This window comes from Ostrea edulis, chromosome 7, assembly GCF_947568905.1.
Source record: "Ostrea edulis chromosome 7, xbOstEdul1.1, whole genome shotgun sequence".
In the NCBI taxonomy this organism is placed as follows: domain Eukaryota; kingdom Metazoa; phylum Mollusca; class Bivalvia; order Ostreida; family Ostreidae; genus Ostrea; species Ostrea edulis.
The window spans coordinates 15,710,216-15,728,028 of record NC_079170.1 but is presented as its reverse complement, the minus strand read 5'-3'; the positions used below and the strand labels follow the sequence as shown (position 1 = coordinate 15,728,028).

At 35.4% G+C, this 17,813-nt stretch overlaps 1 protein-coding gene and 1 pseudogene across 1 annotated transcript; both read right to left on the bottom strand.

Moving 5' to 3' along the window:
- Nucleotides 1-837: 837 nt before the first annotated feature.
- On the bottom strand, nucleotides 838-14,170 carry LOC130047847 (dynamin-1-like protein; annotated as a pseudogene).
- LOC130047844 (uncharacterized) lies at nucleotides 13,492-16,202 on the bottom strand. Its single transcript, XM_056143465.1, has one exon. The coding sequence runs from the start codon at nucleotides 16,178-16,180 to the stop codon at nucleotides 14,174-14,176; it is 2,007 nt and encodes a 668-aa protein (XP_055999440.1). The 5' UTR covers nucleotides 16,181-16,202; the 3' UTR covers nucleotides 13,492-14,173.
- Between the last annotated feature and the right edge of the window lie 1,611 nt (nucleotides 16,203-17,813).

Below are 17,813 nucleotides of genomic sequence, written 5' to 3'. Positions count from 1 at the left end.
CACCACTTCCGTTCTGTCAATAACCGCCGCGTCATAGGCGGAGGAGTGTTCGGTCATGTAAGAATCTGAAATGATTAACCCGTACTTTAATAAACCTACTGGAAATCTCCATGAAGCTGTGAGAAAAAATTCTTTTACCCTTGTATTTACTGTCCAAGAGCAATTAAACAAAACAACCCCCCCCCCCCAAAATAAAACCCAATATATTTTGAGGTCAGTACTCACATGTTTTTAAGTTTATGATCTCCCCTACAATCATCTACAAAGACAATAACTTTCAACCGACCTTTGGAATTTATTCAGTGCGTGGGCTTTATTTTATTTGGGCGACAAGAATTCAATTCATGGAAACCTAACACTCGTCAGACAAACTGTAAATTTACAAAAAAGCACACATTTTATCATATACTCGATGCATCATACCCGAACAGTACTTCAAAGTCCGATATGTTTAACGTGTCTCATTAAACCAAAATTTTATTTCATGGCTCGCTAGATCATCTCATATGAAGCTCCAGCTTATTTTAGATAAAGGCATTTTGTTTGCAAACAAGAGATTTTAAGAGTGCAAACGCTGTGATTTGATGCATATATCTATAAAAAAAACAAAAAACAAAAACATGCATCACTGTCTATCACTTAACAAGCCACTACATAAAATTTTGGTGTGATGAGCCACCTTAATTCCGTGAATAGTCTTGGTATACAGTTCTTATGCTCATAACTCCCAATCCACTTTGTTCTATCTGAACTTTCATCTCAAATACTTCTCATTGTTAGATGCATCTTGGTGACTTGATCACTAAGTAAATATGCAGAAGAAAAAACACAAATGTGTACAGAATCTCTATCATTTAATGTTACGATACTCTGAGGAAGTACATACAGGTATATACAAGATAATGTTTAACATTTACACTTAAAAAATTCATTATTATTTCATATTCCTAGAAAAAAAAATGTTATATCTTATTTTAAAATCAATCTTATTTCAATAATTTCCATTCAATGCTACATATTCTTTATCAATCTTTATATTAAGTACAATCACATATTGAAAATAATTCAAAAGTATTAATCATACATTTCATTACAAGTATTCCTCAAAATTGTTTTGTTAAAAAATGCACATTGATTTACAATGTACATCGTGATTAACATTGGTGCATGTCACAATTTGTGATGGTTCAGGTGTCAATTCCATTTACACATACAAACACAACATCTTCTATGATACAGAAACAAATATCTCCCATTACAAAAAAAAACAAAAAAACATGCATCAAAATGGCCTCTACACTGGTGAATGCATTATAGAACAATTCACTACATGATGACAATACATACACACAATTCCAATCTACCTCATGTTGATCAAAGTTTATATGTACTGTAGAACTAGTACATGCAGTCAAAATACACTGCACAGGTTATGATGTACATGAAGAAATGATTAGTTAGAAATAACTGAAAGACATGTCAATTCACATGTACAATTTGTATCAAAGTTACAAATACTGATAAACACAAATTCTTAAGCACTAGACTTGTAAAAAACATAAATAGTGTGCCCCATGTTATTAGCAATAAATAGTGGGAGTTTTACTCCATCCTACATCTCCGTTCACATGAATACTGGTAATAGTGACTAACATTATCTCTGATTGGCTATACTTAATCTATTCACCAGATGAATTGGACAAATTGTTAATTTACATCTTACATTTTAAACATCAAGTTCAAAACCTGTTCTAATAACAAGTTGTATTGCGTGTTTTTCCCCAATGAGAACTAGTGGTATTTTTGTTTCACTAGATCAACAATTGTCCTTGTTTAGTAAACATCTTTACCTACACATTGAACTAGACCTGTATAATGTTTTGTTATTAATACGCACACCGGTACTTGGAATTTTTAAGAGCAGTTCTGTTAAATGAAAACTTGAAAAAAATTTAGTCAATGAAAATTAGATTATGCTCATCAATTGCACCAGAGCAGAGGAACTAACAATATGACGATAGTTACGTGTATAAGATGAAATTTTATTACAATACGTAGTGTGTACCTATTAAAATGTATGTCGCAAATTATTTTTTTACATAGCCATAATTGAAAACATCAATTAAAATAACAGTTACATTATCCATTACATAAATCAATGAGCAGAACTCTCTACACACAAAGTCAATTCATTTACAATGATGCTCAATTCTGAAACTATGAAAAATGAAAACAGAAAACAAATCAATAAATACATCTTACTTTCACTTTGATTTGTAGCACTATGCAGAAGATATAAACACCTGAATTAGACACGCAGCATGAAGGTTAGTTTAATATTTTTATCATTGTACATGTGGGAACATATAGCAGCTGTCTTTAGTTGATTTGTTATGGATCAATGACAAATCCCTCTAAGGTATACTCTATAGACTTCATTACCACTCTATGGTATACCTTACACTTCATTACCAGAGATGAATTTCACGAATCTCCCCAATGATTTGACTGGCTCTTTGAAGTGCCTGGAAAGAATTAGCAATGTTGAAATTAACAGAAAGTTCATAATTTGTTATGGGTATGTACAACATTAGTAGAGAATAATTGTAGAGGATATAATGAATCTCATAAACTGAAATACACCCAAACAGCACCTGGTTACACATCAAGAAATAAAAGTTTTAAATTAAAAAAAAAAAAAAAAAAAACTATGTTGGTTCAGTAAACACATAATTATTTGATGAGGCCATGCTACTGTAAGAGTATTGATCAATAGCCGAGGTAGTGTTTTCCCCATACATGTAATTATTTGATGAGGTCATGCTAAGAGTATTGATCAATAGCTGAGGTAATGTTTTCCCCATACATGTAATTATTTGATGAGGCCATGCTAAGAGTATTGATCACTAGCCGAGGTAATGTTTTCCCCATACAAGTAATTATTTGATGAGGTCATGCTAAGAATATTGATCACTAGCCGAGGTAGTGTTTTCCCCATACATGTAATTATTTGATGAGGTCATGCTAAGAGTATTGATCACTAGCTGAGGTAGTGTTTCCCCTATACATCTGCATTTAGAGGCACATGTAAGAAAAAACATAAAAGTTACAGTGAAACTTGTCTCATCCAAATATTGTACAATCTGAAATGTTGTGTAAATAGTACATATACACATAATGATGGCAACAAACTTTGAATTCTATCATTAAAAAAACACTCAAATTCATAATTGTTGCCTGATCCAAAGACTTTTTTCTCTACGCACATCTGGATTAAAAAAGCTTCACCAAACAATTTACTTGAAATCTCGGTAAAGTAACTCATACATTCTCATTGTACATGTAATTTTAGTTAACTATACATAATTTACTTACAGTGCACTTAACCACAGATAAAACTCTATAACATCTGACCTGTAACATATCGCTGGCCTCATTGCATCTCTGTGCTATGAATAATTTACTTACAACGCACTTAGCCACAGATAAAACCCTGTAAAATCTTACCTGTAACATATCACTGGCCTCATTGCGTCTCTGTGCTATGTGTTCAGATTCCTCCAGAAGGAACTCGAGCTCCTCCTTCTTGTACACGAGCTAACGAGCTCACTCTGAAGATTGTCTTTTACAAAATTCACCAGGAAGTGCATGATTGCTTTGGGTATTGTGTCCTGTATGTTCTTCTTCACAATCAGGAAGTAGGATCGGATCAGTCTCTCTGTTGTAAAAAGAAAGAAAAACCTGCACAATCAGGAAGTAGGACCGGATCAGTCTCTCTGTTGTAAAAAGAAAGAAAAACCTGCACAATCAGGAAGTAGGACCGGATCAGTCTCTCTGTTGTAAAAAGAAAGAAAAACCTTCACAATCAGGAAGTAGGACCGGATCAGTCTCTCTGTTGTAAAAAGAAAGAAAAACCTGCACAATCAGGAAGTAGGATCGGATCAGTCTCTCTGTTGTAAAAAGAAAGAAAAACCTGCACAATCAGGAAATACGATCGGATCAGTCTCTCTGTTGTAAAAAGAAAAGAAAAAACCTGCACAATCAGGAAATAGGATTGGATCAGTCTCTCTGTTGTAAATAGAAAAGAAAAACCCTGCACAATCAGGAAACAGGATTGGATCAGTCTTTCTGTTGTAAAAAGAAAAGAAAAAAAATCTGCACAATCAGGAAACAGGATTGGATCAGTCTTTCTGTTGTAAAAAGAAAAGAAAAAAATCTGCACAATCAGCAAATAGGACCGGATCAGTCTTTCTGTTGCAAAAAAGAAAAAAAAAACCTAAATACATCCATTGACAGACAGAAAACCATGGACATTAATGCAGGATGAGAAGTATGCATCGTCAAAAGACATTTCTTTATATTCTTATTTTTTGTATACTTCATTTACAGCATCAATGCAAGAACAACTACAAAATGTACAAACTGTTTAGGGCTATTCCAGAAATAAATACATGGGGGGGGGGTCGGGAGGCACCTTTTGTATATACCAAGCACCCATAAAAAAAATAAAAAATTACCCCATGACCCATCAAATTAATAAACTCATTTTACAATGACCCATCTAATAAAAAAAACAAACTAACCAGACCCACCACAAAAATATTTTTAAAAATGAAAACGGTACAAATCTCGCGAGGTTTTCGGGACAAACATTCTAGTCAATGACGCGGTAATGCCTGTGCGACATTGTATCACAGTAGTTCTGAAGAAACGATGTCACATCAACAATCAAAGGCATCTATGGCGGGAATGTTGGAAAGATTGGGAGTCCAAACGATGCTTTTATCATGAAATGGGTATGGATATGTTTTTCCACGAATAGTTCGTCTTCTAATGGAGCCCGCGCCCGGAGGCCTCTATATCACCATCACACCGACTGATAAATATAACGCATCGGTACCCTCATATAAATCAACTAAGGTTTACCTATTTTTATTAGAAAACGGAGTACCTATTGGTTTCAAAATATTCCCAAAATCAATGCACTGTAAACTGTAATAATCTACAGAACAGACCCTACTAAACGCGCCTCTAATTTGAAGAGTGCCGTAATGGGAAGTTATGCGCTGCAAAGAGCGACAACTCGAATAGTTTTATGTTACTTCCGATTTCCGATTTCGAAAGCACGTTTTCAATTTTCCCTCCGACGTTTTGTAACCAACACGACAAGAGCGACAATAAAAATATTCTGAAAACTCAACACCAACGTGGCACAAAATAAAACAATAGAAACTACCCACTACCCATAATAAATATTTTTTTAACAGTCCAACCACGGACCAATTAAAATATGAAAAAATACGACCACCCACACAAAAAAATATCGTTTGCCGCCCGACCCCCCCATTTGATCATTTCTGGAACAGCCCTTACAATATACACATGTATATATGCATTCCCTGTCCAATTAAATCTGCCTGTTTGTCACACTGTAGAACGCTGTTGGAGCTGAAATGATATTACTTCAGCACTGAGATTTCCTTTATTACTGTAACCTACCTATAACGTCACAGTCTCTCTGTTCCCGGGGTGAAAGTTTTCTAGAAGTGGGCTGTGGCTATAAAAGATACAGATTCTTCACTACAAACACAGTCTGCTGATCTTCATCAAACACTTGTTACTTATATAACTATACAATGTACATTCAGAAATGCTGTAACTTCATAAACTACAGATACAGTCAAACCTCGTTATCTCGAACTCAATGGGATCAAAAAAACACTTCCGAGATATCTGAGGATAAAATACTTAAAGAATAGGTCAGGGTGTCAAGTCACTTTTGGTCTAAAAATATAGGATTATGGGAATTTTTTTGGTAGTTTATTGGGCAAATATAAGGACTTTTACAGCAGATTTATAGGAATGAATAGGTTTTTTATTAAAAAAAATTGTATAAAAGTTTATTGCTTCTGCATAAAAATCTAGCAAGCATAGTATCTTACTGGAGAAGAAATAATGTTAAACATAAACAAAGACAAAATCCTATCAGGTGTGAACAGTTTTCCAACCAATAGACAGTTCTTATACAATCATCAGAGCTATCATCTTCATAACAGTCTAATTAAATATCAATCTAGCATCAGCTCCTGGATCTTTTTTTTGGGGGGGGGGTGTCTTCTTTTTTTCATCATTTTTGAAAATAGGACTGTCATTTTATTTTAGATAGATAGGGCTTTTAATATGACTTATAGGGAAAACATAGGAACCTTCAAGTTTATAGGAAAATATAGGAATAAATAGGGACTTGACACTCTGATAGGTGGTTTGGACATCTGAATCACTTCGACATATCCATGGTATTCAAGATACTGATGTTTTCAATATCAAAGTTCAACTGTACATTGTAACTACAATATTAAATTTATAGTTGTGTTTTGTATTCACAATGTAATTGCTCTTGGTCTGTAATATACACTTTTACACTTCAGTGTCTGTACCCTTAGAAATGTAGATTTCATAATCAAAGTCCCAACATTTCATCTCAATTATATTCAAATAAAACAAACTTTAATTTACACTATTCATTCTATTACAAAACATGAAAAGTTTACACCTGTCATACAGATATAAGCACACTTATGCATGCATAATATGCTTATAAAAATGTGTGTATACGTATATACAAATCTAAAGAGAAAAACAGAGACCAAAAAAAAAAAAAAAAAAATATCCTTTTTTTTAATCAAAAGATCTTGAGAGAGTCTTTAAATCATATCCTATTGTACATCTGTGGTAGTATTTCTAATGCATCAGACAATGAAAATATCCATTCATAAGACTTACTACATCAGACAGAAGGTTCACGCCTTTGATACTATGAGCCGGTGAATCAGGTCGACTACTGGCCGGGCTGCTTGCCTGTGACGAATCTTGCTGCTGTATGTCACCCTGACCCCGCAAAAAGTTTGAAATTTTACCAGTATTTACTTTCTGTAACACAAAAAAGTCACGAATATAATCTATAACATTGGTTTAATGAGAATAATTTATCTAAATACTTTTCCCATTTTAAAAGTGTTTTCACAATGCAATACTGCTACAGACATGGATGTCATTAAATTTCTTCCCATATTTGCATATTTGTCAACAACAACAAAATTGAATGCATACTATACATTAAAAACTTGTTTCAAAAACATTTATTAATAGCATAAAATGTTTCATGATTTTCTCTATATGATCAACTTGTGTGAGCTTTCATACCTTATTATCTTTAGTAGATTCATTATTAACATGGAAATCATTCAGATGTTTAGTCATTTCCAATTCCTGTGACCTTTGGAATAAGTTAGCTTCATGAAAATCCGGATGTTTGGTATTAATATAGGATAACTCTATAGCTACTAAATTTTGTACCTGAAAAATAGCAAATACAAAATGCCGATAAACTGAAATGCACAACACTTGCTTAACATCAGATGATAGTACAACTACAAATGTCTATATCACAAAAGTTAGTCCTTGGTATAGGAAACAGTGTTAATAAACAAGAGGCCCATGGACCATATTGCTCACCTAAGTCACCTTGGCCCATATTTAAAGATTTTCCCTATCTATTCACATGTAAAACTTTGATCCCTATTGTGGCCCCATCCTACCCCCAGGGGCTTTGATTTTAACAAACTTGAATCTGCACTATGTCAGAAAGCTTTCATGTAAATGTAAACTTCTTTTGCTAATTGGTTCTTGAGAAGATTTTTAAAGATTTTCTCTACAAATTTGTATGTAAAACTTTGATCCCCTGATGAGGACCCCATCCTACCCCTGGGGGCCATGATTTTAACACATTTGAATCTGCATTATGTCAGGAAGCTTTCATGTAAATGTAAACTTTTCTGGCCCAGTGGTTCTTGAGAAGAAGATTTTTAAAAGATTTTTCCCTATACTGTATATTTGTAATGTAAAATTCTGATCCCCTATTGTGGCCCTATCCTACCCCTGGGGGTCATGATTTTAACAAACTTGAATCTGCATTATGTCAGGAAACTTTCATGTAAATTTGTACTTTCCTAGCCCCGTGGTTCTAGAGAAAAAGATTTTCAAAGATTTTACCTATATATTCGCATGTAAAACTTTGATCCCCTATTGTGGCCCCATCCTACCCCCAGGGGTCATGATTTTATCAAACTTGAATTTGCACTATGTCAGGAAGCTTTCATATAAATATCAGCTCTTCTGGCTCAGTGGTTCTCAAGAAGATTTGATGACACCACCCTATTTTTGCATTTTTGTGATTTTCTCCCCTTTAAAGGGGGCATGGCCCTTCATTTAAACAAACTTGAAAGCCCTTCACCAAAGGATGCTTTTGGCCAAGTTGGGTTGACATTGGCCCAGTGGTTCTGAAGAAGTCGAAAATGTGAAAAGTTTACAGACGGACGGACAACAGGCGATCAGAAAAGCTCACTTGAGCTTTCAGCTCAGGTGAGCTAAAAAAAAATCATCCTAGAAAATGAAATTTTTTTAGTCTTGGTACTTCCATAATACTTTTGCATCTTGGTTCTTCAATGTAATATTAAACATTAACAGTTTTAAAAGCAATGATGATGAAAGTTGAATCTGTTGTTTAAAATTCAGCTTAAGAGCCAACATGGCAAATGTATTTTGGAAATAAACATAATAGATAAACTTAAACATTGTCAATATTCTAGGATTTTTTGTTCATTAAATCTCTTTTCATTCAAAAATAGTGCAAATTTATCTAAATATTTGCCAATTAGCAGTTACATGTATTTTTAAAAGTGAAACAAAAAAACAGATCTATTAACTTGGTATTTTCCTCGGACTCACCATAATGTTTGTTGGTTGAAGTCGCCTTCTAAGCAAGTTTGTAACGACATCTACAATCTTTTCATGGAGTTTGGGAAATCTCAACATTTCTTGCTGTTTGAATGACAAAAGTGAGCATGAAAAGCTTCTGTATACACATGTACATGTAACGAAATACAGGTTACGTGTTCCCTTCACTATTCAGTGTGTATACACAAGTACATGTAACTAAATACAGGTCACATACAGGTCACCTGTTCCCTTCACCATTCAGTGTGACTAGAGGTTTATTTTGTATTGTTCAAATTTAGGACCAGGATAAAAGAGAGGAATATCAAACACTATCCACACTCCATCCCATATCATTCTGAGGCATGACAAGGTGTACTAGTGAAGATCAAACACTATCTACACTCCATCCCATATCATTCTGAGGCATGACAAGGTGTACTAGTGAAGATCAAACACTATCTACACTCCATCCCATACCATTCTGAGGCATGACAATGTGTACTAGTTCCTCTGCAGCACCACATACCACGGAGCTGTATGTTTACTCTCCTGAAGAGGATTTACTTTAATACAAGAACTAATTGTATTTTTTATGATTCCTTGTCTATAAAAGAGATTAGCTATCTCCAGAGCACATACATGTAATGGACAAGTATCCAGGTATTTAACGCAAAAGAGGATAGATTTTAATTTAAAATTAACATTCAAATTTACATGTACTATATAGAAAACTGATCAAATGTTCCAAGTTCACATTGGACTTTCATCAACATTTTCATGAAAACCTGAAATTTGCCACATCTGAATATCAGTAGGCGAATGATAAAATATCTATTAATATACATGTACCTGATAAAAAGACAAATGATTATACCAATACACAATACTTGTGAAATGTGAAAATTTTCATATGTACATGTACTATGCATAGCCCTTTCAGAGGGGTAAAATTATAAATCCACTAATCAAAGTAATTAATATTCATGTAAGAATTGCGACTTTTCCTTCTAAGCATCACTTACATGTGTAGACAGACATCACTACACTGATTACGACAGGAACACAGCGAGACCTTCTCTCCGTACATCTTATCTACATGTTTGTGTGTATATACAGAAGCAGAAATCAACATCAATCCCTAACTGCCTGAGGTGTTTGCTAAGATATGCTTATCTTGTCACACATTTAAGCTGCTTAACTTTACCTGGGTTCAGCTGCACAAAAGTAAGTTACTTTTATTTGCAAGCGATAAATTTTCACAAGGTTTGCGAGAACCTTATCATCACAAATATTTCTTGCTACGAAGTAGACTTTTAATGGATCTTGTATCTCGGTCGCAAAAATTTGTCACCAAAAAACCAGTTCATCACCGGTAAATCACAAAAATAAAGTTGTCACTAATAGGTATAGAGTAACTAACCCTTAATGCCTAGTCTAAGTCAACACTATATAAATGTTAACTGTCAGTCAAATTTATAATTGACCATCAGGCATCTGGGTTCTGATCTCAGATAGCGACATCTAATCGGGTCACATTTACAATAGATACTGAGATAGCGACATCTAATCGGGTCACATATTGACATCTAATCGGGTCACATATTGACATCTAATCGGGTCACATAGCGACATCTAATCGGGTCACATATTGACATCTAATCGGGTCACATTGACAATCACCTGTGTTCCGCAGTGCTGTATAATCCTCTGCATCTCTTCGTGAACTAACTCAACACAACGTAAGCTCGGCTCCTCCAGGCGCCGGATTTGTCGCTTGACGAGCAGCTCAAACGAAACCTCAGGTACAAAAAGGGCTGGTCTAGGGCCCTAAAGTCAAATGACATGGATTAAAATTCTAGGCAACCCTTATATCAATGCAATGATCAAAATTTAATTAATATAATTATAATTTGAATACATATGCATGCAACATACTGTACAATGACATGCATATGTACCAAGTAATTCATTGCTCCCTAAACTTTTAAGGTGAAGGACAATATACTATGATTTACACACATGTATGATCATGTAAAATACTAAATGTATGCATGTTTCCCAAAGCCTTTCACAAGATTTTTGTTCTGTTTCTTTGTAGAAATGATTATAGATTTCATTAAATATACAAACTGTGGCATTTCTGATGGCTGTCAATATGTCCAAGGGAGTTAACCCTCCTAGGGGGTTAACAATCTCCAGTGTCCGACCAAATGTCTCATGGAAAATGTAGCATATCCTTGCCCCTCCACACCTGAAAAAATACATTGACAATAAACAGGGGTTAAAACAGATATCGTACATATCCATAAATTTCCTTAGTTTCAAAAGCCAAACATTTTTGGTCCACTTGAAATGACTGCTGAATGATTTTTATACTGAGTATGTGTGCATACTTTATCAGGATTCATATTTTAGCTCCTTTTACAGTGAGTAAGAGCACTGATTTTGTGGTGGTGATAAACTATGAAAATTAATCCATCATGATACATAGAAAAAGCACTTTATCTTAATTATGCAAAATAGTGCATTTCTTTGAATCTGCTAAATTTTACATAGTACGTTATAATAAGCACACATCCTGCACGCAAACACTGATGTTCACTAAAATGTCTTTTCATGGGGGATATCAATAAATATGTAAATAGTCATCCATCCCCGGTACACAAGTTAAGTAAAAACGTCTTGCTTACAGTTCCGAGGTTTCGATATTCTTGGAGTTTCCCTCTATCGTGCTGCAGTAACCTGTCGCAAATCTGGTGATAATTTGTAGTAACAGCTGACTCTAAAAGATACAGAGATACCAAGTAATTAACATGTCTGGAGAGCGTCGTCATTAAAACATACACTTCTCACCGGGGAGAAGCTACTTTGATTTTCGTGATTGACAGTGGTGGTATGTGACAGGGTAACGTGGTCACCCAATCGAAGATGTGGCTTTTCTCCAGCTACTCTGGTTTACTCCCCTTTATAACAATGTCCAAGCCAATGATGGGCATTATCATTAATTATAGAACTTGTTTGTTAATAATCGCAAAATAAACAAAGTCTAAACTTTACCTATTAATTGTGGTATGACACATTGATGTCATATGAGGGTTTTGCTTCACGAAAAGGTATGATCACATAACCCCCTCATACTCCATGTCATATGTGTTTGTGATAACCTCTACATCACATAAACCTTAGCGATTCTTTTCTGAGACAATACTGGATGAAACCTCAATGTGACACAGACTAATTACTACTTACTTTGTCTTTTACTGGTTCTCCAAACCTTCATCTGACACAGACTAATTACTATTTACTTTGTCTTCTACTGGTTCTCCAAACCTTCATGTGACACAGACTAATTACTACTTACTTTGTCTTCTACTGGTTCTCCAAACCTTCATGTGACACAGACTAATTACTACTTACTTTGTCTTCTACTGGTTCTCCAAAACTTCATGTGAAACAAACTAATTACTACTTACTTTGTCTTCTACTAGTTCTCCAAACCTTCATGTGACACAGACTAATTACTACTTACTTTGTCTTCTACTGGTTCTCCAAATCTTCATGTGACACAGACTAATTACTACTTACTTTATCTTCTACTGGTTCTCCAAACCTTCATGTGACACAGACTAATTACTACTTACTTTGTCTTCTACTGGTTCTCCAAACCTTCATGTGACACAGACTAATTACTACTTACTTTGTCTTCTACTGGTTCTCCAAATCTTCATGTGACACAGACTAATTACTACTTACTTTGTCTTCTACTGGTTCTCCAAACCTTCATGTGACACAGACTAATTACTACTTACTTTGTCTTCTATTGGTTCTCCGAGGGAATTCAACAGCGACTGAAACTGGGCGATGGACACATTGACTCGAGTTTTCAGCTCCGGAAGACAGTCTCTAATATGATGCATCAGCAGCTGGGTTAATAGAATTACAGTATTTCTGTCATCTATCATTCAAAATGTAGTGATCAACATACACTAACAGAGTTGTGTAAATAATAACATTACAAGGGTTTGATTCAATTTGTGTATTGATGTTGTCATCTGTCACATGAAATTGTTAAGTAAGTTTCTACACATAAACTTTTGTGCACTGTATGACAAAAATGCAATACAAAATTTATGTTTCTACTGAAATAGTATATCTTCTGTAATCACTACTGTACGCAGTGAAATCAACTTGCTCTGTTGAGAGTTCTGCAATCACTACTGTACGCAGTGAAAACAACTTACTCTGTTGAAAGTTCTGTAATCACTACTGTACGCAGTGAAAACAACTTATTCTGTTGAAAGTTCTGTAATCACTACTGTACGCAGTAAAAACAACTTATTCTGTTGAAAGTTCTGTAATCACTACTGTACGCAGTAAAAACAACTTGCTCTGTTGAGAGTTCTGTAATCACTACTGTACACAGTGAAAACAACTTACTCTGTTGAAAGTTCTGCAATCACTACTCTACACAGTGAAAACAACTTACTCTGTTGAGAGTTCTATAATCACTACTGTACACGGTGAAAACAACTTACTCTGTTGAGAGTTCTATAATCACTACTGTACACGGTGAAAACAACTTACTCTGTTGAGAGTTCTGGCTAAATACTGTGAGCCATGTCGGCTGGCAATGGAGGGGTACTTTCTCTGGAGAAATGATGCCTCGTCTTTTAAAGCTTCCCTCATATCCTGATAACAAAACCAAACAAGGTACAGGTTTATGACACGTCTTAGTTCTCTTGTACAAATGAATACTGTAGTGTAAAGGTCCTCTGTAGTCAACACCTAACACTTCCTTTACATCACAAAAATCAAAATGTTTACAGTTTTCTGTAGTCAATACTTAACATTTCTTTACATCACAAAAGTTTACAGTTTTCTGAAGTCAATATCTAACAATTCCTTCACATCACAAAAGTTTACAGTTTTCTGAAGTCAATACCTAACAATTCCTTCGCATCACAAAAATCATAAGTTTACAGTTTTCTGAAGTCAAAATCTAACACCTCCGTCATAGCAATATAATGTTTGCATTGAAATCAAACAATTCCTTTAAATCACAATAATTGTTCTCTGTAGTTGAAACCTAACACTTCCTTTACAAAACAAAAAGAAATGTTTACATTGCCTTCTGTAGTTAAAACTTAACACTTTCTTTCCATCACAACATTAAAATACCTATACTTAACACTTCTAAACATCGTGATGATAAAGTATTACAGGGGTCTCTGGTTTTAAAACAATCTGGAACAACATGGACTTAAGCCCCTGAACAACACTTTGCAATTTGAAAATGAGAGAGAGAGAGAGAGAGAGAGAGAGAGAGAGAGAGAGAGAGAATTGTCACAATATTTATTATATATAAAACAAATCAAAAAAATCTACACATAGCATATTAGTTCTCCGACTGTGGTATTTCATATATTCGACATTGCCCTTCATTAGTTGATAAAACCAGGAATCTGTGGCCCTCAGGATGGAATGATATGCTGTAAGGGTAAGATATTTCTGACCTGATAGTTCTCAATTTTTTTCCATCGGAACTTATTTGAACAAGTTCATTCTTTTCATGAAAGTCACATACATAAATGTTATCCTGCGAATCAAATGCAATGCCGCGTAAGTCTTTGTGTTTCATTTTGTATTCAAAGTTCACGTCTCCACTCAAGTTTTGAGAGGTGACTATTCGTTCCCCATTACCAGTCTTCTTCACAAACGCAATTCTCTTCGTTTTCTTCGACGCAGCCACGTAAGCAATACCTCCATCTATCTTGATATTTCGTTTTTCCTTTACGGAAAAATCCGGATTTAGTATCGTGATTCCACTATTATCTGCACAGATTATAGTATCGTCCATTAAAGTGAAGCTTTGGATCGTAACCCCAGGACTCATCGGGATTTTTCTCAAGAGAAACATTTGATTTCCTTCCTTGATGTTGTAAACAGCAATATAATTACCAAAGGCAACATACACCTCGTACAGGACTTTGGTTTGAGCTATTGCATGAGGTATATGATTACATTTCTCTGTGTGTAGATGTATCCAAGTGTTGCCTCTGACGTCATATATTTGGATGGTTTGACCCACTGACAACAGTACAGTGTCATTGTATCTATATAGACCATGATACAGATATCCGCAGTCCTGTTCGGATACCTTTTGAGGAATAATTTTCATTAGATCCATGTTCGCCAGCCACGGTTTGGGTGAAAGTGAACTACTAGTATGCGGTGACACGACGCTGCTCAGCTGTGCCACAGTTCCACACGATGTTTGTGACTGAATGCATTTAACATCTGGGATCTTCCTGTTATTTGAGACAAAATTAGTTAATTCACTTCCCATGGAGTGTTGGTAGTCAGAAAATGTTTCTACTTCCATCTTCAATTTCAGTCTTTGAAAGTGTTCCGCAATTTGTGATTCTAATCTATGTGTCATCAGAAACAACTGTTTTAGTGACCCCTTCTCCTTCAGAAAGGAAAATGTAAATCTTGTTTGTTTCAGCGTGGTGGAAAACCTTCTCATCTCGTCGCATGCAATGTCGAGAGTTTGAAGACAATCGCCATGTTTTTGTTCAAACTGTTTTTGCCACTGAGCAAAACCTTCATCCAGAGCTTTCTTTTCTTTCTCAATTTTATCTGCAACATCTCTGCATATCACTTCTTTCCGAGCCTTCAATTTGTCAACTTGTTCTCTGTTATTTTCTTGCAAATTCTCAAGCATATCCAAGGATTTAGAAAACTTTTCTAACCTGACCTGCATATCAGTCCGATCAAATCTGCTAGAAACATCCTCTATTGCTTCGACGCGTTCACATCTCCTGTGCTGGGTTGCGAAGCAGACGCTGCAACATAATTTATCGTGATCCCCGCAGTACACTTCAATAGTTTTATTTTGGTGTATGCTGCACGGTTCATCCACACCAAAATTTTTCAGACAATCGTTTGCCTCCGAAAGTTTGACAATTGTGTGATTCTGCAGGATCGATACATGACTGTGTAATGTCTTACAGTCGTCGCAAATTTCCTCCATACAATTCTTACACCAATGAATAGCAGCTACATCCTTGCCTTGTCTCTTGCATGTAACGCAAAAATTTTCTGATTCACTTGACTTCACTGAAACAGAATTCACCAGGTAGTTGATGGGTAAATTCGTGACCCATTCTTCAGACGACATACACTTAGCTGGTGGGCGGGTTTCTTTGCGACATACCGGACACTCAATACTCTGATACTCTTCTTCTTTACGAATGGCTGTGCTAGAAATATAAGTCTGGATGCAGGACTCGCAAAACGTATGTAGACACGGTAAACATCTGGGTGTTTTGACCGGCTCCAAACAGATAGGACAGCTAAACACAAGGTCTTTGTCGACATTTCCGCCCAGAGCGGTAGCCATCACTTGCAGGTCGCTTACTTTCGGTTTGAAAAGAAAAACAGATCCGAGTTGTCTCTCTTTAGATACTTAGAGTAATTTTAAAGGAAGTGAACATGAAAATGTGACAAAGGGTTTAAATTTGTCATTTTGATGTATATATTGAATTCTGAAAATCATTAAGATGTAGCTTTCTTTGGTAGGGAGATATTTCATAGATATTAACTAATCTTTTCAATCCTTGGGAGCTGCCATGTTGAAAAATTATTACCTCCCTGCTGGGTTATCTCTTAGCATCCACTAGCCGACAGCACTGATGCTGGTGGCAGTAAGATACATTGTGTATTTTTGGCACATTGTAAGCATCAACGTTGAAATGTCAGCAGAAAGTTAATTGAATATGGGATATCAGTTTGAAGGTGATGTTACAGAGGAAGAAATTGTTTCTCAGAATAATTCCTCTTTACCAGCAATTTATTTTAATGAGAGGATTTATTTACATTCAAGGGGTGTCTTTGTTGTCGTGAGTTTTAACATTTTGTGTCAGATTACATGGATATACGCATAAGGTGTGGTTCTCTACACCCATATTTTGACATGGTGTGTCTAAGTCCTGTTATAATTGATACAGCTTACATTTATCCATGGATTTATGTATCCAGAGAGGAAGGGTCTCAGAGGACTTGAATAACAACTTGTTAAACAAGTAAGAAAAACACGAAAATGAAAAATACCGTCTGTATTCACATGTATTAAAATCTAAACATAACATAACATTTGTGTGTAAATATTTCCAATCACACACACACGTGATAGAATACAGTACCAATTCTGTTGCAGGCATGCTATCAAGATTTATGGCCTACGGACAGTTTATCAATTAGGTCAGACGCGGTCATCCTCTTGATCAGAGTAGTAAAATAAGGGAGTATTTCCTAATGGCACTGCAATTATAAAGGATTTCTTGAAACCATACATTTTGATACAGATTCTGAATACATGTAAGTAATTTTTATTAGTGTAAATAAATAATATATCTCCGAAATTTATCTGTGGTCCATGTTCATCAATTATTATAAAATTTATAAATTATATGCCTATATTGCAGTACTTTTATTACTGGGTCACCTTAATCATCTCCAAATATTTTAAAATCTAATAAAATTAATTGACTTGGAATCTTGAAATATAACAGTACTAGTGTTTCTGAGCAAGTTCAGAAGTTGGACAATCAATTAATCAATAGATTTGTGGTTTTTGAATTCTTTTTGAAAATGAAAATTCTGATACAAGATTGATTGATTTTATATTGTTTAACGTCCCTCTCGAGAATATTTCACTCATATGGAGACGTCACCATTGCCGGTGAAGGGCTGCAAAATTTAGGCCTATATGCTCGGCGCTTACGGCCTTTGAGCAGGGAGGGGTCTTTATCGTGCTGTGGCACAGGGCCTCGGTTTTTGCGGTCTCATCCGAAGGACCGCCACATTTAGTCGCTTCTTACGGCAAGCAAGGGGGTACTGAGGGCCTATTCTAAGCCGGATCCCCATGGGATGTTTATTTACTGTTATAATGCAGGGGTGCGACAGGGGGGAGCATCCCCCTTTTAATTGTTCATCTTTAATAAATATGGGAATTTTGGGTGCAATTTTGATGG